General features: G+C 51.2%; 1 protein-coding gene across 40 annotated transcripts; it reads right to left on the reverse strand.

Moving 5' to 3' along the window:
• Positions 1-6,314: 6,314 nt before the first annotated feature.
• Med25 (mediator complex subunit 25) lies at positions 6,315-22,195 on the reverse strand. 40 transcript variants are annotated; one of them, XM_087654831.1, is made up of 18 exons: positions 21,744-22,195; positions 21,620-21,665; positions 21,306-21,430; positions 15,584-15,682; positions 15,187-15,307; positions 14,762-14,924; positions 14,507-14,637; positions 14,197-14,284; positions 13,927-14,120; positions 13,467-13,598; positions 12,812-12,897; positions 12,681-12,738; positions 12,470-12,577; positions 10,578-10,766; positions 10,236-10,307; positions 9,920-10,138; positions 9,596-9,773; positions 6,315-7,903 (listed from the first exon to the last, which is right to left on the reverse strand). In XM_087654831.1, exons 1-18 carry the CDS (start codon positions 22,058-22,060, stop codon positions 7,638-7,640), a joined length of 2,592 nt encoding a protein of 863 aa, XP_087510957.1. In that variant the 5' UTR covers positions 22,061-22,195; the 3' UTR covers positions 6,315-7,637. The 40 variants fall into 40 exon arrangements, with proteins under 40 accessions (XP_087510957.1, NP_001402722.1, XP_087510970.1 ...); NM_001415793.1 differs by having other exon boundaries at positions 13,467-13,595; positions 21,744-21,937; NM_001170426.2 differs by lacking the exon at positions 6,315-7,903 and adding an exon at positions 9,053-9,183 and having other exon boundaries at positions 21,744-21,937.
• Between the last annotated feature and the right edge of the window lie 1,581 nt (positions 22,196-23,776).

Here is a 23,776-nt window from a genome sequence, read left to right on the forward strand (position 1 = left end):
GCAGGGAACAGGGGAGCCCGGCGCCAACCAACGCGAAGCAGGGGGGGATGCGGGGGGGGCTGGCGCCTACCAACGTGGAAGAAGAGGGAGAGCCGGGACCAACGCCGGGGAGAGGAGGAGCCGGCGCTAACCAACAGACTATGGAGCTGGGGAGCCAGCGCTGACAAACCGGGATCGAGGACTGTAGGGGGTGTGGCTGGAGCGAACCAAGAAGGTCGGAGAGGGAGGATTTTAGAGTTGGAAATGACAAGAAACTGTTTTTCAGAGTTCGGGCTGGTGAGACAATACCAAGTCCTCACCGCTGGAGGGACAGAAGGCGGTAGACAGGATAATGGGTGGTGCGACGGAACCTACCACCAGACTGAGGGGTAGATGTAGGAACCCAGGAGTTCTTGCGTCTTGGAGGCGGTGACGTGGCAAGGTAGCTAAAAGACTACAACTTCCAGCGGGCCGCTCGCTGCCTGGGCGTGACCTAGAGGCCAGGCGTAGCTGCGAGCCTATTTGTCCAGGCTCTGCCCACTGTCCCTTGTGCCTTCCAGCAATTGCTTCTTCCAGATCACGTTCTTGATCTGAAAGGGCTGTACAGTGGTATTTCTTGCTTCAGTTTGTTTCTTACCTGTGCTGTTATTCAGCCTTAGATTACCTGAGCTCAGTGTTAGTGGCGTTGTGTCTACTCAAAACCTAGCTTATGTACCCAGGTCGACCTCGAACTCCTACCCTCCTGTCTTCACCTTTATTAGCGTGTGCACTACCACACTTGGCTCTCGAGCTATATATAGGGTACTGAGGTTTGAATTTATAGCCTCTTGCATGCTAGAAGTTCTCTCCCGCCGCCTTTTAAACTAGTAAACATCTTCCTGGCTGATTCATACACTACTTTGACCAAATTATATCAGGCCCCTGTCAGCACACCACAAGCTATGATGCCAGTCAACTGGAGCAATGTCCTGAGCTGTAGGCTGGCTTTTTAAAACCTCATGTTTTATAATTGATTTAAAAAAGGGGGGGGGGTTGGGGATTTAGCTCAGTGGTAGAGTGCTTGCCTAGGAAGCGCAAGGACCTGGGTTCGGTCCCAGCTCCGAAAAAAAAAAGAACCAAAAAAAAAAAAAAAGGTAAACCGGGAGGTGAGCAGCAAGAGGGCTCAGCTGGGAAAAGTCCTTGTCTGCCATCAAACCTGACAACCTGGGTTTGCTCTCCCTACACCACATGGTGGGAGGAGCAAACCAACCCTTACAAAGTGGTCCCTGGGCCCCCCACACGTCCTCTGGCACATGTGCTCATAAATTCAGAGTCTGCTTGCACTGCAAAGTGAGCTCCAAACCTGATTGAGCAGCTGACTTGGGGAGAATCTAGGAGTAGTGGCACTCTGCATTAATTAAAAGGCAAGGGAAAAGGGTCAGTAGTTCAGGTCATCCTCAGCAAGCCAGTGAGAGTGAAGCCAGCCTGGACTACACGAGAGTGAGTGTCTCAACAGCACCAATAGTTACTAATTCAGGCAGAGCCCAAGGCTAGGAGAGCAGGATGGCTGCAAATGGAGTTAATTCTGGCTGTCCTAGAACTTGCTCTGTAGACCAGGCTGGCCTTGAACTCACAGAGATCCACCTGCTTCTGCCTCCCAAGTGCTGGAATTAAAAAGCATGTACCAACACCTTCAGACCCACTAGTGATTTTTATAATCCTTGCAAGTTTGTGGACGGCCAGGGCTATACATTTGAGAGACTGTCTCAAAAAAAGGGAGGAGCTGGAGAGACAGCTCAGCAGTTAAGAGCACTGACTGCTCTTCCAGAGGATCAGAGTTGGAGTCCCAGTGCCCACGTGGCAGCTTCACAAATACGTACAGTTCTGGTTCCAACGGACCAGATGCCCTCTTTGGCCTCTACAGGTACCAAGCACATACAGACATACATACAGGCAAAACACCCACAAACATAAAGGAAACATTTAAAGAAAGCAAGGTAAGGGGCTGGAGAGATGGCTCAGCAGTTCAGAACACTGACTGCTCTTGCAAGAGGTCCTGAGTTCAATTCCCAGCAACCACATGGTGGCTCACAACCATTTGTAATCGGATCAAATGCCATCTTCTGGTGTGTCTGAAGACATTGATATATACATGAATAAATTGTTAAGAAAGCAAGGGAAACCAGGTGTGATGGTGTAGTTACAATTCTGGAGTTTTGTTTTGTTTCTTTTTAACACTACTATAAGACTATGTGTTTGTTCTAAACCCAGGTGTGGGATGTGGGGCTGCTTCAGACTGTTCACAGCAGCTGACTAGGATCCGCTTCCTACTCTAGCAGGGGCACGGTTTTGCCATGTGCACATAGTTTCTGTGATTGTGTGATGTTTGGAACTCTGGTGACTTTTCAGAGGGTCTGTAAATGCTAGAACCCAGAGAGGCAGAGTGGGTTGTTGGTTGCAGTCTGTAAAGTAGTCCTATGCAAAGAGCAAAGAGGTTAGATTTCCTGATAGCAAAGATCAAACCTGCCCCAAGGAACTTAACCTGTGCCTAATGAGCAGGAAGTACTCTAAAGATGTCATGCTAATCCCTTTACGACCTATAACTGTATTTGGGGATCTTTTTCCTTTTCTATCCTTTTATCTCTCCTATCGTGCTAAGGGGATGAAAAGGTGGAAGAGAAAGGATGGAGAAAGGTTAAAGGAAGAGCCCACAAAGTAGCAGAGGAGAGCACCACAGTGGCACAGGAGGCAGAGGGAGGGGAAATCTCTGAGTTCCAGGCTGGACTGGTCTACAGAGAGAGTTCCAGGGTAGCCAGAGAGAGGTACCCGGAGAAACCCAAACTCAAATGACAGGCAAAGGCAGAGAGCATGCAGTGAGGTAACTCAGCAGAACGAAAGAGAACTTGCGGGCTGGGGATTTAGCTCAGTGGTAGAGCGCTTACCTAGGAAGCACAAGGCCCTGGGTTCGGTCCCCAGCTCCGAAAAAAAGAACCCAAAAAAAAAAAAAAAAAAAAAGAGAACTTGCTGCCCAAGTGTGAAGTGACCTGAGTCAGAGTTCCTGAAACATTGGGAGTCTCAGAAGTTGCCTTCTGACCACACAAAACAGGATCAGGGAGGACTTAGTTCAATGTGAGCACCACATGACCAGACATGGTTGTGCACGCTTCTAATCCCAGCACTTGAGGAATGAAGGCAGGAGGATTAGTTTAAGGTTGTCCTCTGCTACAGAGAGTTCCGACTGCATTCGACTGTCTCAAAAGAAAATGGGGTCCTGCCATGGAAATTGTACGGTCCCGCATGGGCGAGTAAACAAGATCACAAATGTGTGTTATGTGTAAACAAACTGGGTCGTTCTGTCCATGTAGCAATGGCCACGAGTAACAAGGAGCAAAGCCAGGCCTGGCCCACAGAGCACAGCCTGGATTAAGGCCAGATGACCAACAGGTGTTTAGAGACCCCACCAGAAGTGAGGTGGTGTAGGCACCCGGGGCTCCGTCAATAACCTGTGTTCGAGCACCCCTTGAGAGCAGCACTGAGAAGAAAACCCTGGGCTCAATCTCCTCAGCTCCCCAGCTCCAGACTTCAGGATTCCTAACCAGCCTTGCTGTTCTAATCAAAACCCTAGAACAAAGACCTAGGGAGACTAGGTCCTCACAGGTCTCATTCTTCTGTTCCTTTAAGACAAGATCTCATCCCTCCAAGTGTAACTACAAGCCAGCAGCACCAAGCCCAGCTCAGTTTCCCTTTATTCAGCGTGAGACCTGACTCCTCATTAAAGTCTTCTGGGCTCTGCAGGGGGGCTGGCTATTAAAGATGCTGGCTTCCAGGCCTGAGGGCCAGCATTGGATCTCCTGGAGTCCTCTGACCTCCACGTGCATCTTGGCACACAGGCAAAAAAAAAAAAAAAAAAAAAAAACCACAATGGCAAACAAAAGACTACGCAGGAGACTCTCAGCATGATGGTCTTCCACCTTGAGCTGACTGTGACTGACAGGAGTCATGTGCTGCTTCTGGCCACGCCACTGTCCCTTCCACAGCCCCCGTCCCCGGTGGGGCTGGTGTCCTCAAACCATGCCTTACACATACCCTTGTGGAGGAAATACGCCTGCTAGTCTGAGATGGGGTGACCATCTCTACAGCCTACCGCAGCTCCTGGGAAGGAGAGCGAAGCTGGCCTTTCATAGATACGCCTAGAGCTGGCTCCACTGGAGGGAGAGCTGGTGCCTGGTCAGCATCAGCTTATATTTTAATTTTCTTTTCTTAGAAAAGAAGTAATTGCAAGTGGTGGTGGCACATACCTTTAATCACAGCACTTGGGAGGCAGAGGATTTCTAAGTTTGAGGCCAGCTTGGTTTACAGATCAAATTCTAGAATAGCCAGGCCAGAGAGAAACCCTTTCTCCTTTCTCGAAAAACAAAAACCAATAAATAATAATACCCCCCAAGCGCCTCCAGAGCCATGAACTTGACAGTTATGTTACCCACTTCCCCATATCTTAATGTGGGCCTGCTGAAGTGAAGACCTTGTACAAGCAGTTCAAACTGTACGGCCATGCCTTCAGCTCCTCACTGGAGGACCCTAGGCAGGGGTTCTACATTAAGTCACACTCCTAGCCTGAGGCCTGACTGGTTGTTTGGGTAAGAGAAAGTAAGAGAAGAGGAGGCCATCACATTTTTTTTTTCTGTCCTCCTTCCCCACCCCCAAGACAGGCTTTCTCTGTGTAGCACTGACTGTCCTGGGTAGCCTGTGCTATGCAGACCAGGCTAGCTTCAAACTCACATAGATCTGCCTGCCTTTGTCTCCTGAACACTGGGATTAAAGGATTTGCCACCACTATCTGGAGAGGCTGTCACTTTGACCTTTTTTTTTTTTTTTTTAAGAATTTTATCAGCACTTTCGGCAACTCAAGACTTTTCTGACGAAGGAAAAACTTGTTTTAGAGACTCGGTGTGTGTTAAAACACACATTCCTCAAATACCTTTTTTCTTCTTTTGCTTTTGAGACAGGGCCTCCTTGGCTGGCCTGGAACTGTATAGACTGGTCTTGCCTGAATCTGCTGGCTGCAGGAATTAGGACAGCACCACAGACCTAACATGCCTTCTTCTTTTTAAATCTGTTTTCAAGCCAGGGCTTCTCTTTGTAGCCCTGGCTGTCTTGGAACTTGATCTGTAGACCTGGCAGGTCTCAAAATCAGAGATGTGCCTTCCTCTGCCTCACAAACCAGGATTAAAGGCGTGTGCCACTACATCTGCTCTACTGGACACTCAGGAGGCAATGGAGGGAAGAGGTCTGAGTTTGAGGTCAGCCTGGCCTACATACACAATGAGATCACTTCCAAACAAACCAAGCACCCCACAAGGCTCTTCTACCAGGCCCCCCTTCCCAGGTTGGCTACCAGTCTAAACAAACTGGTTTGTGTTGTGAAATTTGGCCTTGGTTTGCTTGAAGAGTGTTGTTTCAGTCAGGGACCACAATCCCCTGCTCTCCTGTGTGGGGTGCTACAACCTTTATAGAGTTCTGGGTCAGGGAATGTTGACACAGGAGAAGGCGAGCATGGGAGGCCAGCCTGTGGAGGAGGCGCCACCATTCTTTTCCTGTGTGTGTGTGCAGGTGTCCTGGGAGGCCAGAGTCTGTTCCTCCAGAACTGGTTACAGGTGTTTGTGAGTCTGAGATGTGGGTTCTGGGAACTGAACCTGAGTCCTCTGTAAGAGCAGTACCTACTCTTTAACAGCCAAGCCTTTTCTCCAGCACACCATAACCATTCTTAACTTGTTTTGAGGACAAACCCACATTTCCCTAGAACTTCTGCCTGGTCTACATACAAAATGATGTCTCTCCTCTTGTTGATGACTTAGTTCCTCTTCAGAAAACCTGCCTGCCTCAACCATCTCCCCCGTCCCTGCCTACTCATGTATGGGTTCCCATTGAGGCTGTGTCCTGGTTCTAGAGTCTCTTTCCAGAGGTAGCAAAATGGTGGCCTAATGGCCTCATGAGACCCACAGCAGATTTTGTTTGGTCCTCAGTGTGTGTGGTAGTTTTGGTTTGAAGGCCACCAGGTGGGGGACGCACTCTCCAGGTTCGCCACAATCCCTAGCACCCAGTGTCTTGGAGCCATGGGCACACACTGGCTGCATGGCCACATCACCTTGCCTTCACGTCTTCAGCTGCACCTGGTGCCCTAGTCCTCTTTTACTTTCTGAGAATCACCCAGGGGCGGGGCCTCATGGGATAAGAGGCCTCCTAGCCCCTCCCAGCCAGGCCCCAGGGCAGGGGTAGAAGTGAACCCGCTAGCAGGGGCCAGGCTGTCACACAAGTGGGTGGATTAGTCAGGGAGAAGGAAAGCCCACGGCCAGAAAGATAATCAAATTGGATCTTTACTGAGCTATGGTGAACGCACGGAATACAACACAAACACGTATGATACTAGAGTTCATACTTTAAATTCAAAATTGAAAAAATACAAATTGAAAAATAGAAATATTTAGTTATTAAAATTTCTCTCTTGTAATTCTCTTGTGCCTTTTGAGTGGAAGGTTGACACCTGCCCTTCTACACCCAGGTGTCAGTGCTGGCATTGGTTGGGACAGAGAGATGGGCAGGTGAAATTTCAACCTTAATCCTTAAAACGGAGTTTTTTGATTTAGTAACGGAAAACAGTGACTGTCACAAGTGTGGGCAGCCAAACACTCAGGATACTGCTGGACAGAGGTAAAGGATCCTCGCCATCTTGCAGAACTGCATGCACCCTGTTGCACTGCAACTCGGACTGGGGTCTGCATTCACATCATCGTAAGGCGAGCTAGCCAGTGTTAGCTCAAGTTCAAGTAGAATATGGCCCTCGGGGAACTTGGTCTTGGGTCTCACAGTGTGGGTAACTGGTCCTGGCCGCCTCTCATTTCCAGAAACCAGCTGCAGCAAGGATAGGCAGTCCCACTATTGCTCGAAAAGGCATCCATCTGCCAGGATCACACCCCAGTCATACATTCAGGAGCTGTTCGTGAATGTCCTTCTGAGACAGAGTCAGTGTTCACAAGGGTGGGAACTTCAACCAAACGTGTCTAACCAGGTTCCCTCCAGGGAACCAGGGCTCGGCTCGGCACACTCTGAAGTGAACTGAACAGGCCAGTTCAGATTCCCTGCATGTCCTGGTCTCAGGCAACTGGCTCAGTTCAAGTACAGGAATGCGAGTCAAGGCGTCATGGTGTTTCTTTGAGCATCTCAATTCCTGGTTACTGAGACTAGGATCTGAGCTGGGTCCTGGCAAACAGTGCCACTTGGGATGGAGGTATGGGACAGCCCCACGATGGACAGCCCGACCACCATGAGTGGGACGGAGGTATGGGACAGCCCCACAACGGACAGCCCGACCACCATGAGGGGACTGTAGCTGTGCTTATGAATCTGATGTCTGCATGCACAAGAGCAAGCCACTTCAAAGTCAGGGGCTGGCTTGGCGCCACCTCACAGACTACCTCGGTTGCATGGAGATCACCACCACCACAAATAAATAAAGCTAACCATGTGCTCAGAGTTTCTGTGCAGCCATCAAAAGGCCACTGCTGTGGTTCAGGCAACTGGATCCGTAAGGCCTCTGACTCCTGTGTGCTTCAGCCTGCAAAAGCTTGTCAGACTCACAGGACAGCCTTGATGACAGTTCTTTTCTCCACTGCACTGCATGGCTATTCCTGGCTCTCCAAAGCCTCGCTGGCTCGGAGGGCCCTCTTGAGTTCCTGCAGGAGTGTGTCGCGGCTCTGCGCTGTGTACTGACCGTAGCTCCTGCTGTGCTGGGACTCATAGTGGCGCTTCAGGTTGTACTCTTTCAGCACTGACACGTTTTTTTTGCATATTAAGCACGTAGGCATGCTCTTCACTTCCACAAAGAAATAGTCTCGCTCCCATTTTTCTCGAAACACGCGGCCCTCTCCTTCTCTCTTTCGTTTGGCCACTTTTGAAGGAGACATGGGTACAAGAAAGATTTCACTTTTCTCTGAATGCTACCACAGAACCACCATGGTGCCAGCCCCGTGACTGAGGCAGGACCCCTGCCTCACCGTGGAAGAGCAAGAGTGGTGGGGACTGTGGCGAACCTGAGAGCATGAGCCCCACTGACAAGGCTACTACTGCCAGGCAGAAGGGTGGGCCCGGTGTGTCAGTCTTCTGACACATCAAGAGGAGCAGACTGCAGACTGTGTGAACGTCATAGGTGCTTTACAGCTAACGGGTAAAAAGACTGTGCCATGCTAGCACAGGGAAGGCCAAACAAAACCCATCTGTGGTGGCCCATGGGCCACTAGATTGCAGCCTCTCTCCTGGGATGGGTCAGTCACCTGCACATTAACTAGCGCCTCACACCCAGGCAGTGGTGGTCCAGACACAGACCACACTCAGCGACATGTGCCTGTGTGACAAACCTCTCACTCACTCTCCAGGGGGGACACCTGCACACAGGCCTGAGGGCAGACCGTAAGACAGAAGCTACCCAACCTATCCACACCTGCACCTGGAACCCAGTGCCTGCTGTTTGTGAAACCCTGACTGCTACGGCCTCAAGCACAGAACACATTCCCGTGGGGACATCCTGATTTCCTGGTGTGGCACGTGCCACTTAGGCACCCCCATTCCCTCTTGCTTGCCCTGCTCCTACAAACCATCGCACCTTCCTGACACCCAGCCCTACTGGCAGTCTATGCAGTCCTGCATCCCCAGGACCAATCTCCAGCTTCCCAGTCTGGACTCTGCAGCTCCGGCTCCTTCCTGAAATGCTCATCCCAGGAGCGTCCACCTCCTGGCCCTGCACGCCCCTTTTCTGTGGCTTTGGCTATCTGCACCTAGGTCCCTTCTGGCTCCCAATTACTGCTTCTCCTTCCAGGCTCCTCGGAACCCTGGCTGGGTCAGAGGCATTCTGGGCTCCATAACCCCTTAAGTGCACGTGAGCTGTACACTACCTGCCCACCTGCCTCCAAGTCTCGCAGAACCAGGCACACCATGCTGCCTCCAACTCACCCCAGGGCCCAGCATCACCCAGCCGGGGCCTTGGGGAGTCTGCAAGGCGAGAGCAAAGACTGCCCTAGGGGTGTCAGTGACGGGAGCCGGGCATTGTTAAAAGGAACTTTATTGGGTGTTGGGTTCAGATGAGGTCCATGAGGATGTCGTCCTCCATGACGCTGGGCTGCAGGCCCGGCTGGGGAACCGGGCCCCGGGGACCCCCGCTCAGCAGCATCTGACCTGGGGGGCATCGGGAAGGGACTGCATCTCCCAGTGGTCCCTGGGGCCATTGAGGGCCCTAGGCCTCTCATCCCACTTCCTCTGAGAACCCAAGGCAGTAAGGTTTCTAGGAAGCTCCAGGGAACACCAGAGGTCCTTCTAAGCCCAACTGGATATAGACACTTTTCTAACCCTTCGGGAGCCCTTCCCCCACACGCATCGCTTCACTAACCCTAAGACATCTTCCAGCACCCCAGGACAGAATATAAGGTTTGTGGGAAGTTTCCACCACTGAAGCCTTGCTCCTGTACTGAACTTCCCAATGGCCCTTTAAGTCCCCTTGAGCTATGGGAGGCCCTTTGGTAATAGGGTCCTTAACAGTGACTTCAGGGACTCCCACTCTAGAACCCTGCCCTCCCCTGGAGCCCCTTACCTGGCAGTGGCGCCCTCTGGGGTAGCTGTGTGGGCCAAGACTGGGTAGGTGGAGGGTGCAGGAGTTGCGGCCCTAGCTGCGGCTGCCCCAGGCTCTGATGTGGCGGCAGCAATGCAGGGGCCCCTGGAGGCTGGAGGTGGTGTAGGGAGGCCTGGGGTGGGGGTACCCCAGTCTGGGGCTGAGTGAAGAAGACAAAGAATGACTCAGAGGACCCAGTCTAAACTCCAGGAAGGTCCTCCACCCTGGGAGCCTTGTCCACCACTTCCTCCCAGAAACACTGGGTGAGAACCTGCCATTCCCTGCTGCTTTAATCCCAAGCCTCACCGGTGCTGGATTAAGGAGAAGGCTCCGCAGCTGGGGGTTGGCTCCAGGGTTCTGGGGTCGAAGGATGGGTCCAGAAGGAGGTGGGCCAGGGGCTGCTCCAGGAGGACCTTGGGGTGCCCCTGTTGGGGCCTGGGTAGTACCTTGGGGCTGGGGCTGCCCTGTAGCCGCAGAAGCTCCCACAGCACCCTGAGGCTGAGGCTGTGGTGCACGGAGCTGTAACTGAGGAACAGAGAGCATGAGGAAGGACAGTACAGTGGCTGCCCCAAGTCCACCCACCTCCATCCCCAACCCCACCAGTCCCCACTTCAGTCCTCACTAGATTCTGCGGGGGCCTCGCTTGGTCCTCCAGAATGGGGCCCAGGCCTGGAGGTGCCTGCTGTGCCCCCATCTGCACGGGGACAGAGAGGACAGGTCAGATGAGGGAAGGTGACTCACACTGTAGGGAGGACCTGGTGTAGAGAAGCAGGGTGCCTTTTTCTGGGGGCACACCATCTTGGAGAGGCATGACACCCTGCCTGGTTGTAAGGTGGGTCTTGTGTCAGGAATTTGAAGTGCACACTGAAAAGGGACTAAAGCTGCTCTGCTAGGGACAAGGGACTCAAAGGAGATGTCTGGAGACAGGAGGCCATGGTGACTAGCTGGCTGGGCCCGCACTCACCCCACGCTGCTGCTCTAGCTTCTGCTGCTGGACCTGCTTATGGTTGGTGATGACCTGGCGGATGCCATTGACGAAGCCACTCTGGTCGTAGGGGATGAGGCCCATGAAGATCTTCTTCTTAGACGAGTACAGGAGCATGAGCACGCGCACCTCGCACGGGGCTGTATGTGGGAAGTGCACGCAGCCGGCCTGTGGGCAGAGACGCTTCAGAAACTGCCTACCATAGGGACACCAGGATAGCCCTCCTCATTCTATAAAACCCTACAAGCCCTGTGGCAAGAGGTAGGGAGGTCTCATTTCATTGTACAGTGCTAAGGAGGGCAGGTCTGCTTGGCATCTGCCCCAGAAACAAAAACTGAGTGACAGGCAATGAACTGGGCATTCAAATGGCATAGGAAGAGTGAAGCACCCACTGACCACTGAGGAGAGGGAAGACACCAGGCCACATCAGAAACCCACGGAGACCCTGACTAGGCCCTCCACCTCCTTGTCTCACTTCTGCACAGCGCTGGACTGCCTCCCCAAATCACACTGGAAAGGGCTCTGCTGGGAAGGATGCCAGAAAGATGGGGTTAGACCCTTAAGGGTCTCTCTATCTCTCTGCCACAACATCTGCCAGCATGGATTAGGGAACAGCAACATGACATTTAGAAGTCAGAGTGCCGGGCTGGAGAGATGGCTCAGCGGTTAAGAGCACCCGACTGCTCTTCCAGAGGTCATGAGTTCAATTCCCAGCAACCACATGGTGGCTCACAACCATCTGTAAAGAGATCCGATGCCCTCTTCTGGTGTATCTGAAGACAGCTACAGTGTACTTATATATAATAAATGAATAAATCTTTAAAAAAAAAAAGAAGTCAGAGTGCCTCCTCAGACTCTCAGGGAACTGGCTTTGGCTACCTGGGTTCTCTTCTCAGGACCTAGGTTCCCTCAGCCTGCAGCTGCTGCTCATCAACACACAACCTCTCCTGTTCTGCCCAGTACAGAACAGGGCAGTGCCACCGAAGCCCGAGTGCTGGTGAATGCCCTCCCCTACAAGGGGTGCAGCCTAGTGACCCAACTCTGCCCAGATTAAAGGAGGCCTGGCCAGAGGCTTTGGGTATTTCTCATTTCCTGAAGGAGATTCCAGCCACTGCCTCTTCCGCATGCTTAGGGTACCCAGAAGCTAAGATAACTACCTTTACCTATAAGAGGTCTAGGAATGACGTCACTGAGCTCCCTGCTGGGTCCTGTTATAGCGCAGAATTCAGTGTCTACGCTGATGGGCCACACCTCTGAGGGCTCTGGGCACAGCTGAGTTTCTAACAGCACCAGCAGAATTCCAAAGTGCTTGACACCCACACACAGAGTAGGTACAGCAGACAACAATGTCACAGAGGTGAAAAGGGCCATGAGGCTGATGACCAACAGTACCCTCTGCCTGGGACAAAGCAGGCACAGAAGTCACCATGCCTAACCCCATGTGCACTTGTGTCTTCCCCAAACACAAACTGCAACTGACACCCAGGAAGGTGAGATGACTCAGAAGCCGCCTCTACGACAGTCAGAGGAGTCATGAGGGCAGGCCCTATCCAACAGTAAACAAGGGGACAGAGCAGCCAGGCTTGACTACACATGTCTACAAATGCAGCCCTCAGGAGCCTGAGGCAGCAGGACTTGTCTCAAATCAGCATCAACCACCACATCAACAACCACCACCACAACCACCACCACCACAACCACAAGCCAGCACCATGGGCCAGGGACTTTGCAGGCCCTAGGACACATGTAGTTAGGAAAGGGCCAGGTATCATCTGCAGTGTCACAGAGTGACATTATCAGCAGCTCCTGGGGCCTAGGCACCCGGGGTCCTCACCAAGTTGGCAGAAAAGGAGTGAGAGCCAAGCACTCACAAAGCCATTGCCCATGATGCGGTAGAGGCCTTTGAGGGACTCCAGGTCCTTGTTGGTGAAGTGGAACTGGACCATTCTCGAGTTCCGGAACAGCGGGCCCAGGGTGGTCTAAAAACATACAGGCATTGCAATGGGGCAGCCCACGGAGGGGAAGCATCATGTGGGGAACACAGTGTGAGCATCAGGCAGGCCTTGGCCTGGCAGGACTCACCAGCAGTTGCTGAGGGATGAGCTGCATGATCAGTTTCTGGGGCCATTGCTCAGTCTTCCTGAAAGGCAACACAGGGAGAGGAGAGTCATGGCAGTCAGGCTGAGCCTGCCCCACCCCTAACAAATACCTACAGGTTTTCTCCATGGTTCACATAGACCTGACAAGGCAGAGACCTTGTCAGCTTGGTGTTGGCATCCACGGATGCAGGCTTGGGTTTCTGAAAGGAAAGGGGTGAATCAGCCAAGGCCTGGTGAATTAAGCTTCTCCAGCTCCTGCAGCCCCACAACTCCCCCATCTTCCCAGCAACCCCACACTCAAGTGCCCAAATCCCACAAACATTGGGTCCCTCTTCTGGGCCCCAAATCTTATAGTCACTATCCTTCAAAGCCCAATATCCAGAACCCCGTTGAGAGGCCAAATGCTGCCTGTGTGTGTGGAGAGGGACTGGTTGATTGACTGGGAGTGGAGGCCTGTGCCTAGTAGGCAATGAGCTCCAATATAACTTTTTGTTTGTTTTTGTTTTTTCTGAAACAGGGTCTCTCTGAGTAGCCCCGGCTATCCTAGAACTCACTGTCTAGAATAGGCTGGCCTCAAACTCAAATCCACCTGCTTCTGCCTCCCTAGTACTGGGAGTGAAGGCATGTGCCACTATGCCTGGCTTCAACATAATTCTTAAACTCCATCTTGAGACCTGGGCCACCTAGAGTTCCTCTGGACCAACCTCCAGTGCACATCCTAAGGCCTTGGGAGCCGCTACTCTCCACACTCCCAACAGTAACCACTCACCTCCTGCCACTCAAGGACGCCACTCCAGGCTAGGAGCTTGTTGGATACTGACTGTTGCCCACCAAGTGCAGGACCCCCCAGCTGGGCTGGTGAAGGACCACTGACCCCACCTGGGGTCACAGTGCCTGCCTGCTGAAGACAGAGAGCAATGAGGAGACCATGCTGTCAGGGAGTGGGCACCTTAAAGGGGTGTGACAAAGGTCCTTTCCGTCACACCTCCACAACCACTAACCATCCCTGGGAACATCCACGCCAAAACTTGAGGAACCAGACTCCCAAAATTACAGGATACCTGGGTCCCTCCGAACAGTTCCAACCACAGCCCTGCACCAAAGCCACAAAGCACAGCTATGAACCTCACTGCCGTGCTCAGGCCCCTGCAGCTGGCTACACCTCCTCTCACCTACTATGAGCAAGCACACAGCAGCGGAGTCAAGCTGGGTACTAAGAGGGCACCTACCATAGACGGAGCCCCAGGCTGAGCCGGGGCTGCCAGGCCTGGTCCAGGGGCCACAGTGGAGACTAGGCTAGGCTGTGAGGCAGGAGGTGGCTTGGGAGCTCCAGGGGGCCCAGGAGCTAATGGGGGTGCCGGGGCCTGGCTGAAGGGGGGCCCCACTCCTGAAGCAGCTTGCTGGAGAGGGTTGATGGGTGAGACTGTGGGAGAGACAAGTGTGAGTGGGGAACTGAGTCAGAAAGCCAGTGAAGCCCCCTTGCCTCTTCCAGGACTCACAGCGTGGGCCCAGCCCGGCCTTCTGGTTCTTGGCAGCCTCCACAGCATTCTGCGCAGCCACCTGAGCAGCACTTAGGTTCCCAGGGACCTGTCACACGGGAAAAGACCATGTACCCCCAGAACCATGAACTTCTGCCCCTACAAAGCAACTACACAGCTCTGACGACCCAGGAGCGTTGGACTCGTCCCCATCAAGGCCATTCCCTAGCTTGTGCCATCTCTTCACTCTACAATCCCAATGGTTCCTGAGGTCCTCCCATGAGGCATGGCTCCACAAGGCCCCAGGAGCTGGCTCCTAACTATGTCATACCTGGTACTGTGGTGGGACCGGGGGCAGGGTCTGCTGGGGGGCTGCTGAGAGCGTGGCAGCTGAAGTTGGAGCTGGTGGCAGGGGAACGGCTTGCTTGGGCTGCAGAGGGCCTGGGGCTGAGCTGCCGCCAACTGAGCACAGGAGAGACAAGCGAATCCCGAGAGGAGTTGGGGTAGAAAGAGGAATATCCCAAAGTCCATGTTAAGAACAGTACCAAAAAGGAACCCCCTCCCGTGTACGGTACCCAGGCCTTACCAGGCAGCACGAGCCCACGCACAAGTACCATGTGCCTGGGGTCCTGGCTGACGTCTGCTGGGGGCTGCAATGGCTCCAGTAGGGCAGGAGGAGCCGCCTTCTCAAACAGAAGCCTAAGTGCTGGCAGCTTTCTTGGAGAAACGATGGAGAAGTGGATACCACGCTGCAGGTAGGGAAAAAAAGTAAGAATGGGCCTCCAGGAATGTTAGAGCTGGCTCCCTCCCCTGCGGTGTGGTGGGACGTGACACTGCTGGGAAGTAAAACAGGCCTTAGTTTTCCCAGCTCTGTCATGAGTGAGCGTAGAGATTTTGGCTATTTTCTGCCTTGGGTTTTTAGAGCCCGGCCTGCTTCCTCGGATGCAGGTGTGGCCCACCCCCTCCCTCACACACAGGGGTGCAAGTCCTCCTACTCGACACTCCCCTCACCTCTCCTATCTTCTGCACCAGGCTCTCCGTCGTACAGCCTGAGTATGTGGTGCTCTCCACGGCAGGCAGTAGGTATGGGGGGGAGTTGCAGATGAGGAGACAGACTCGGTGGGTCTGGCCGCTGCCAGGGACAAAGTCATGATGCAGCAGGTACTCCAAGCTAGTGGCAACTGAATGCCACGTCCTCACCCTCTGAGATCATTTTCAGCTGACAACACTGAGGCTCTTGGGTTTAGTGACAACTTTAAGTCACCTACTAGGCCAGGGGCATAGAAGGGAGATCCCCACCTAGTGTCTGGTCAGGCACTAGCCTGCCCTGGCCTATACAGGGTCCCACTTCCTGTCCCCATCCAGGGTGAGGATCGAGGAGGACTTCCCAGGAGGCAGGCACACTCACATCTGTTCACGCATCTTCTTGAAGTCATCAAACAGCTGCAGAGCAGTGCTCAGACCTTCAGCAATGAGACTGCAGCTCTCGCCACCACCACCCATGAACCTGCAGGACAGCCAGGACAGCCAGTTAGACCCAGTGCCCTACACAGGCAGCCAGCACACTTCCTGACCCCTCCCACACTGCACTGCACCCTCTGACAGGACACTGTCCTTAGAGTTTTACTTGGTGACAAGTGAGCACCAGGCAGGGAGAGACACTAAGAAGGGAGGGCAACAAGAAGGAGCAGAAGGAGCCAGGACCTCAGGTGTGCCCAATGCCCTGACCATCCTCCTGATATACCCTCCCAATGGGCCATTTGCTTCACTGGTTTGCCTTAGTTCTTTGTTCTTTTTTCTTTTTCCTTTGCTGAATGAAGGCGTCATTTATTATATAGCCTGTGCTGTCTTAGTCTCACTGTATAAACCTGGCTGACCTTGGACTCACAGATCTCTGCCTGCTTTTCCTCTCAAGTGCTGAGATTAAAGGTGTGTGCCACCAGATTTTCTTTGTACTTTATGTGTATGGTGTTTTGCCTGCATGTATATGTGTACACTACACACGTGCCTGGTGCTCTTAAAGGCCAAGCAAGGGAATCAGACGCCCAGAAACTGGAGTTACAAGTGGCTGTGAGCCCCGCCACCTGAGTGCCTGGAATCAAATGTGGGTCTTCTGGAAAAGCAGCCAGTGCGTGTTGTTAAATAATGAGCCATCTCTCCAGCCTCCACTGGACACAAGCTGGCAATCCTCCTGCCTTCACCTCCTAGTGCTAGGAGAAGCACTATCACAACACAGGCTCCCGCTTCCTCCACAGTGCCATGGGTCAAATTACTTCAGAGTGATATGTCAGGAACCATGGGAACCCAGAGTTACCTTCCTAGAAACAGGTTCTCTACACAAGTAATAGAAAAGAAAGAAGGGAATAACAGGGTCCCAATCCACAGACATTTCTATGTCTATGAAAAAGGGGAAGGCAGCAAGCAGATATGAACAGACCATAAGGAAGGTCAAGCCACAGAGGCTGGGGAGGTCAGGGAGGAGTCTTTCCCCAGACTTTCAGGCCCTTCACTCAGCCAGCACTGTCACTTTGGACTTGCAGCCGCCATACTGTTTTTCAAACACAGTTTCTGATACTTGTCCTCGGCAGCCTAGAAACCCACCCACAGTGTTCCTCTGCATGGTGTCCTAGAAAAGGTCTCTGTTTCAGCACAGCTGATGTTATCACAGACTCTGGGCTGCCTCCTGTGGCCAACTCAGCCCTATACTGCCAAACTGTGGCAGCTTCGTGTCTGCCCCTCATTTCCCTACCCATAGGCAGGTCTGAGCCCTCTCATTTCTCGTCCCCAGACGGGCCCGTAAGAGGTATATGATGGAGATAATTGGTATGTGCCCAGCATGCCCTCCTCCAGGAACCCCACCAACCTGACACCATCAACTCAAAACCTGGTCACTGAGTCTACACACGGCTCAGCAGTTGAGAGCACCAGCTGCTCTTTTAAAGAACCCAGGTTCAACTACCACACAGCAGCTCACAACCATCTGTAACTCCAGACCCAGGGAATCTGATGTAGAAGTCAAGAGATAACAATGTCTCTGAGGACAGGTTCATGTCCTGTACACAGGCACACACATAAGCCAAACAACCATAAACCTAAATTTAAAAAACAAACAAACAAACAAACCCTGGGTGATGGCACAGCCTGTATTAGAGAGGCATAGGGGTTTGGAGCCAGCCTGTCAACACAAAGTAAGTGCTTAGCCACCCAATGCACACAGCCAGTGAGTGGTAAAACACCAAGCTTCCTGGGCTTGCAAGATAAAAACAGGGCTGCCCAGCTGATAACCTGAGTACAAACCCTAGAACCACAGTATTAAGTCAGAGCCAACTCCTGCAGGGCAGGAAGACACACACAGACACACAGACACACACACACACACACACACACACACAGACACACACACACACAGAGACTGACACACACACACACACACACACAGAGACACACATACAAACACACACACACACACACACAGACACACAGAGACAGAGACAGACAGACAGACAGACAGACAGACAGACAGACAGACACACACACACACACACACACACAGAGACACACACACACACACAGGTCCTAGTCCTGGTGAGGGCCAGGATAGCGCCTACATCTCATGATCACTCAGCATTTGTGCCATACCTCTGTGAGTGAATGAACTGTCAGCAGAGGAATTGAGACAGACATCCTGGCCACTAGCTATGGGAAATTGGCTCCTGGCAGAAAGGCGATGTAACATCGGAAGCCTAATTCTTAGCAGCAAGCCCATTCCTAACTGTCCTGCATGCCCCACCCTGTCTCCCAGCGCCATCAATAGCAGGTGAGATTTCTTAAGCAGTAAAGGCGCTGCCACTGTCACTCCCATTCCTGCCCTGCCCACAAAGTCTTGGGTGTGGTCACAGGCCCTGATCAACACAGCAATCCTGGGAAAACTAGATGGAAATGCTGAGCAGCAGCAGAGGCCTCCAAAGTGGGGACGCTTATGTTTACAGGGTTGCAAGTATAGAGTGGGAGTCACAGTGCCCTGTCCAGCCTTTCCCTTAAGGGAGGAGCTGCTCTTCCCACAATCAGCACCACGGAAATCTGGCTTTTTTGAAGGTTTTCCCTGTAGCCATCACTCAGGGTTCACACGACTAGGATCTCCTGAAGCCTTAAGTCACAGAAGCAGACTGGCTGATAAGAAAAGTCACAGAAGGGGCTGGGGATTTAGCTCAGTGATAGAGTGCTTACCTAGGAAGCGCAAGGCCCTGGGTTCGGTCCCCAGCTCCGAAAAAAAAGAACCAAAAAAAAAAAAAAAAAGAAAGAAAAGTCACAGAAGGGCGCTGGAGAGATGGCTCAATGGTTAAGAGCACTGACTGCTCTTCCAGAGGTCCTGAGTTCAAATCCCAACAACCATATGATGGCTCATAACCATCTGTAATGAGATCTGATGCCCTCTTTCGGTATGTCTGAAGACAGCTACAGTGTATTCATATTTAATAAATAAATCTTTAAAAATATTAAAAAAAATAAAAAGAAGAAAGAAAAGTCACAGAAGGTTCCTCACAGGGAAACAAGAACAGAGCTGGCTGGCACTGACTCCTAAACTCACATCTGACCAAATGTGGTGGAAGCCTCCTATGTACCAATCCTGACATACAGCAATGAGGACCTTGGGGCTTCCTCTACCTAGCCAAGTAGTTCTCCATGCAAGTGCCATTGGCCTTCTAAGAGATGCTTGGCAATGCCTGGAGACAGCTTTCTAGGAGGTCACTGGGTGCTAGCACGTAAAGGCTATTAGACATTCTCCAAGGCCTGGGATGTGGCTCAACACCCAGGAGAGGGCTCCCAACAAGGAATTATCTAGTTCAGGATCTGGAGAGAAGGCTCAGTCATTAAGAGCCCTGGCTGCTCTTCCAGGGCAGCTGGCAGCTCAGAACTATCTCTAACTCCAGTTCCAGCGTCTGGTGCCCTTGCACAGACATGTATGTGGACAAAAACATCAAGACACTGATTTTGGGATGGAGATGGCTCCATGGTTAAGAGCACTGATTGCTCTTCCAGAGGTCCTGAGTTCAAATCCCAGCAACCACATGGTGGCTCACAACCATCTGTAATGAGATCTGATGCTTTCTTCTGGTGTGTCTGAAAACAGTTACAGTGTACTCATATATAATAAATAAAATAAATCTTAAAAAAAAAAAGACACAGGGGTTGGGGATTTAGCTCAGTGGTAGAGCGCTTGCCTAGGAAGCTCAAGGCCCTGGGTTCGGTCCCCAGCTCCGAAAAAAAAGAACCAAAAAAAAAAAAAAAAAAAAAAAGACACTGTTTTTTTATTTTGGAAAGGAGGTTTGTAAGTGTCAAGGGTGGATATGAAGAGATAGAAAGTTGAGTAGGATTGGGGTACATGGTATGAAAGTCACTTCTCACCAATAGAAAGTCACTTCTTTCAATAGAAAGTTTAAAAAAAATCGTAAGACAAAAAAAAAAATCAATGCACATTAAAATAAAAATCCTTTAAAAAAAATAAAAGATTTATATAATCTAAGCTAGGTGTAGCAGCTCAGACAAGAAAACCTAGCACTGATGAGGTTGAGGCAGAAGGATGGAAAGAACTGTGTGGCTAGCCCGGAAAACCTGACAAGATGCTGTGAGGTTTTTAAACTGGACTGGGGGCATAGAAACGTTCAGAGCACTGGCGGCTCTTCAGAGGATCCAGGTTGGAGTACACTGTTTAACTCCAGTTCCAGAAGATCTTATGGCCTCTTTGGTCTCAAAGGGCACCAGGCACAAGTGTTGCACACACAGGCATATAAGCAAAACCCCATACACATTAAATTAAAAAAACAAAACAAAACCTGTTTTAAAAACTTGAGTGCAAAGTGTCAACAATATCAAGAACAGGAAGCTTTGCTTTATATTAATTCTAATCCCAACAACTTCCGGGGGCAGTACACAGGCCAGCTTCCCATGCCTCTTACCAAGTCTCTCTGCCTCTGTCTGTCACACACACACACACACACACACGCCTGCTTCAACCAAGCAGGAAGAACCAGCAGGAACAGATCAGCACCACTAAATGAACCTTGACCACAACCAGACTGTGGAACCCACCTGGGAAGATTAGCATCAGTGAGCCTTCCAGCACCCACCACTCTATAGGTTACTCATTTGCAAACCAAGAACAGGGACAGGGCGAGCAGTACAAGCAGGCACTCACACACTGCTCACTATGTGCCAAGCACCAGCACCCTACAAGGCTCTGGTGGTCTGTCCCCAGGGAACCCACTGGTCACCCATTCTTGTCTGGAACAGGGCAGACTCACCTATCAAACAAGTTGTGACAAAAGTGATGAGGTATGACTTGGTCATCAAAAAACCTGGTAGTTTCCTCTTTGCCCTCTGGGTTCACATTCACTCTGAGCAGAGGCAGCTGCCAGTCTGGGTGTTAATCTGCCATGTTCGAGGGCATGATGGCAAACAGCCAGCAAGAACGAAGGCTCTGTCCCCAGCCACAGAGCAAGCAGTTGACCGTGGTTCTTTCAGGCATGCCAGGGAGTGGATGACCACAGCCCTGTGAGACCAGACCAAACACACATGACCCCACTTATCTTCCTGAGTTCCTGACCTACAGATGGTGCAAATGTTCAGTTTGAAATCCTTAAACCAAGGCAGCATGGGGGAGAACCGGTTATACAGTAACAGACATCCAAGAGCACAAAAAACAAATACAAGTGCTACAGGTTTCCTTTTCAGAAGGAATGGGCAGCACAAAGGACCCTGGGACCTAGGAAATATGTCTGAGAAGAAGCCGTGGCTACTGCAGGTTGCCTGATTCCATAAGCTGGCTATGGTGGCACGAGTCTGTAAGCCCAGCAACCAGAAAGTAGAGGCAGTTGGGTCAGGAACTCAAGGTTAGCCTCAGCTACACTGTAAACTATGACCCAACTCACATAAGGTACTCTCAAGGCCCAGATCCATCCTGCAGACTCCTCTGGAGTAGACAGAGAAGAAGAGCAAGCTGACGGTATGGCATACTCAGGTACAGACTGTGGGGACCCACACTGAACTCCAGGCACTATTCAATCACAAGTCACCATGCCCACAGTCTTTCTTAGGGTCCCCATCCTGCCCCAAATGAAGTCAAAGCTCACTTGATGCCATCGAGCCAGGTGACAAACTCATAGGCACTGCTGGTAGGAGCATGGCATTGTACATAGGACTCTGGAGCGCAGTCTACTGTGTTGAACACCACAAGGCTGTACTGGGTTCCGCCATACTGCGAAGACAGGACAAAAGAACTTTAAAACGAAGATCTTTGGCAAGGAACAGGGCCTCCCAACTTCAGATCATTTTAGAAATAAACTGAGTCTCTCTTTCTTCAAACCCAAGACTAAGGACCCCATCTTTGCTCCCTCAGACATAGGGGTCTACCAGCTTCCTCCCCATGATTCGGCCGCACACTCACGTCTCCCCCAAAGTCCGTCTCTGCGGGTGGTCCTCCGTTGAAGTACCTGCGAAGACGGAGGAAAGGCAGCGTCGGCACAAGCCTTAGGTTAGGGCAGCGGGAGGCGATGTAGGGTCTCACTCACTCTATGGCGGGCAGCAGGTAGTGCTTGCGGAGTCCCTCGAAGTACGGCCCCAGGTTTGCCGTCCCCTCGATCACAAACACCACATCAGCGACCAGGCCCCCGGCCCGGGCCGGGCCTTCGGATCCGGGGACCATGCCCCGCGCCGCCGCCGCCGCCGCCAGCGCCGCAGAGGCCGTCGCCGTCCCGGGACGAACAGAAGTGCGCTTGCGCGGTGCGCGCACTCCCGCCGGACGTCTGGCAACTTCTGCTGATGCTGATACGGCCATGTTTGTGCGGGGCATCTTGGGAGTGGTGGTTTTATCTCTACCTTGGCGCATACCAACAGCATGAAACTCTCAGAATGGGCACAACGAGCCCTTTTAAGGGCCTCTTGAAGTCGAACAAACTTTTGTGCACAACATCAAGCACGAAATAAAACGAAAAACAGCACATCCGGCCACCATCTTGGAGTCGAAATCTTGTTTCCGACTCCGGGCTAAAGGGAGTTCGGGAACCCGGTTGCTAGGCAACGCGTGCCCTGCCATAGAGGTCTGACACAGAGATTAAGTTAATAAATTCTGTTCTTTCTGACCAGGAACCGATGGGAGAGAGTAGTCCAATCACATCATCGGAAACGACGTTGCTAGGCAACAGTGTAAAGTTGCCCAGGACTTGGAAGCAAGACAGTTGTTTTCGCTGGGAAAGAAGGGAATTTCAATTTAAATCAAGGTTGCTAGGCAACACCTAATCTCTGTTTTCTGGGAAAGAAGCCAGAAACCGACTGAAAGAAAATACATTCTTTACAAAACAAGAAAGAAAGCAAGAAAGAAAACAATAATAATAACAAAATAATAATACTAATATATAAAAACAGTGTAATAGGAATGTGAGGAAACTGAGTCTCGGCATTGCAGCTAATGACATAAGCCAAAATGAATATAAAGGGATCTGGAAAATTATATTATAACATATGTGTGGACAAAAATTTACTAAACAACCTCTACTAAACAAACCTCACTAATGTAGAAAGATACAAAGCTGTGATGGCACATGCCTTAAATTCCAATCCACAGCAAACGCAAGTGTATCTGAGCTGCAGTCCCAATCTACAGAAAGAGTTCCAGGAAGACAGGGCTGCACAGAGAAACCTTGTCTCAAAAAAAAAAAAAGAAAGAAAGAAAGAAAGAAAGAAAGAAAGAAAGAAAGAAAGAAAGAAAGAAAGAAAGAAAGAAAGAAAGAAAGAAAGAAAGAGAAAAAGAAAAGAAAAAAGGAAAAATAATACACAAGCCCTTTATAAAATACGTAGGTGGTGGGGATTCGAACTCAGCCCAAATGCTTGCACTGCAAGCACTGGAGCAACTGAGACAGTGTCCCAGACATTGTTTTTTGTTTTTGTTTTTTTCTTCTTTTCGGAGCTGGGGACCGAACCCAGGGCCTTGCGCTTGATAGGCAAGTGCTCTACCACTGAGCTAAATCCCCAACCCCCAGACATTGTTTTGTGGTGTGTCTCCTCCACCTCTGGCCCCATGGCAGTCTGTCTCTGTGTTAGCCCTGGCTGTCTTGGACCTTGCTCTGTAAATTAGTTAGTGAGGCTTCCCAGAACTCAGAGATCTGCTGGCCTCTACCTCTGGAGTGCCGGAATTAACAGTATGAACAAGTTTTTTTTAACCCCAGTGCTCACCCATAAACTAAAATTTTCCACGTTGAATTTTGTTTTGAGACAGGTTTCTCTGTGTAACTCTAGCTGTCCAGAAACTCACTGTAAAACAGACTGGCTGTGAACTCAAGAAATACTCCATCTCTGACACACTAAAAGCATCCGTAGAATTTTTTATAAGCTTCTTTTTTTTCCCTTCTTTTCTTTTTTTTTTTTCGGAGCTGGGCAAGCACTCTACCACTGAGCTAAATCCCCAACCCCTATAAGCTTCTTTTTTTTTAAGATTTATTTATTTATTACAGATGAGTACACCGTAGCTGTCTTCAAACTCACCAGAAGAGAGCATCAGATCCCATTTATAGATGGTTGTGAGCCACCATGTGGTTGCTGGGAATTG

Source organism: Rattus norvegicus, chromosome 1, assembly GCF_021556685.1.
Source record: "Rattus norvegicus strain SHRSP/BbbUtx chromosome 1, alternate assembly SHRSP_T2T, whole genome shotgun sequence".
Lineage (NCBI taxonomy): Eukaryota > Metazoa > Chordata > Mammalia > Rodentia > Muridae > Rattus > Rattus norvegicus.

Coding starts and splice junctions, on each gene's coding strand:
- Med25 (XM_087654831.1), bottom strand. CDS start 22,060: ATGCGCCAAGGTAGAGATAAAACCACCACTCCCAAGATGCCCCGCACA. Junction 15,683..21,305: donor ACCTGGCTCGATGGCATCAA/GTGAGCTTTGAC, acceptor GCTGTCCTGCAG/GTTCATGGGTGGTGGTGGCG. Junction 12,578..12,680: donor TCATCCCTCAGCAACTGCTG/GTGAGTCCTGCC, acceptor GTATGTTTTTAG/ACCACCCTGGGCCCGCTGTT.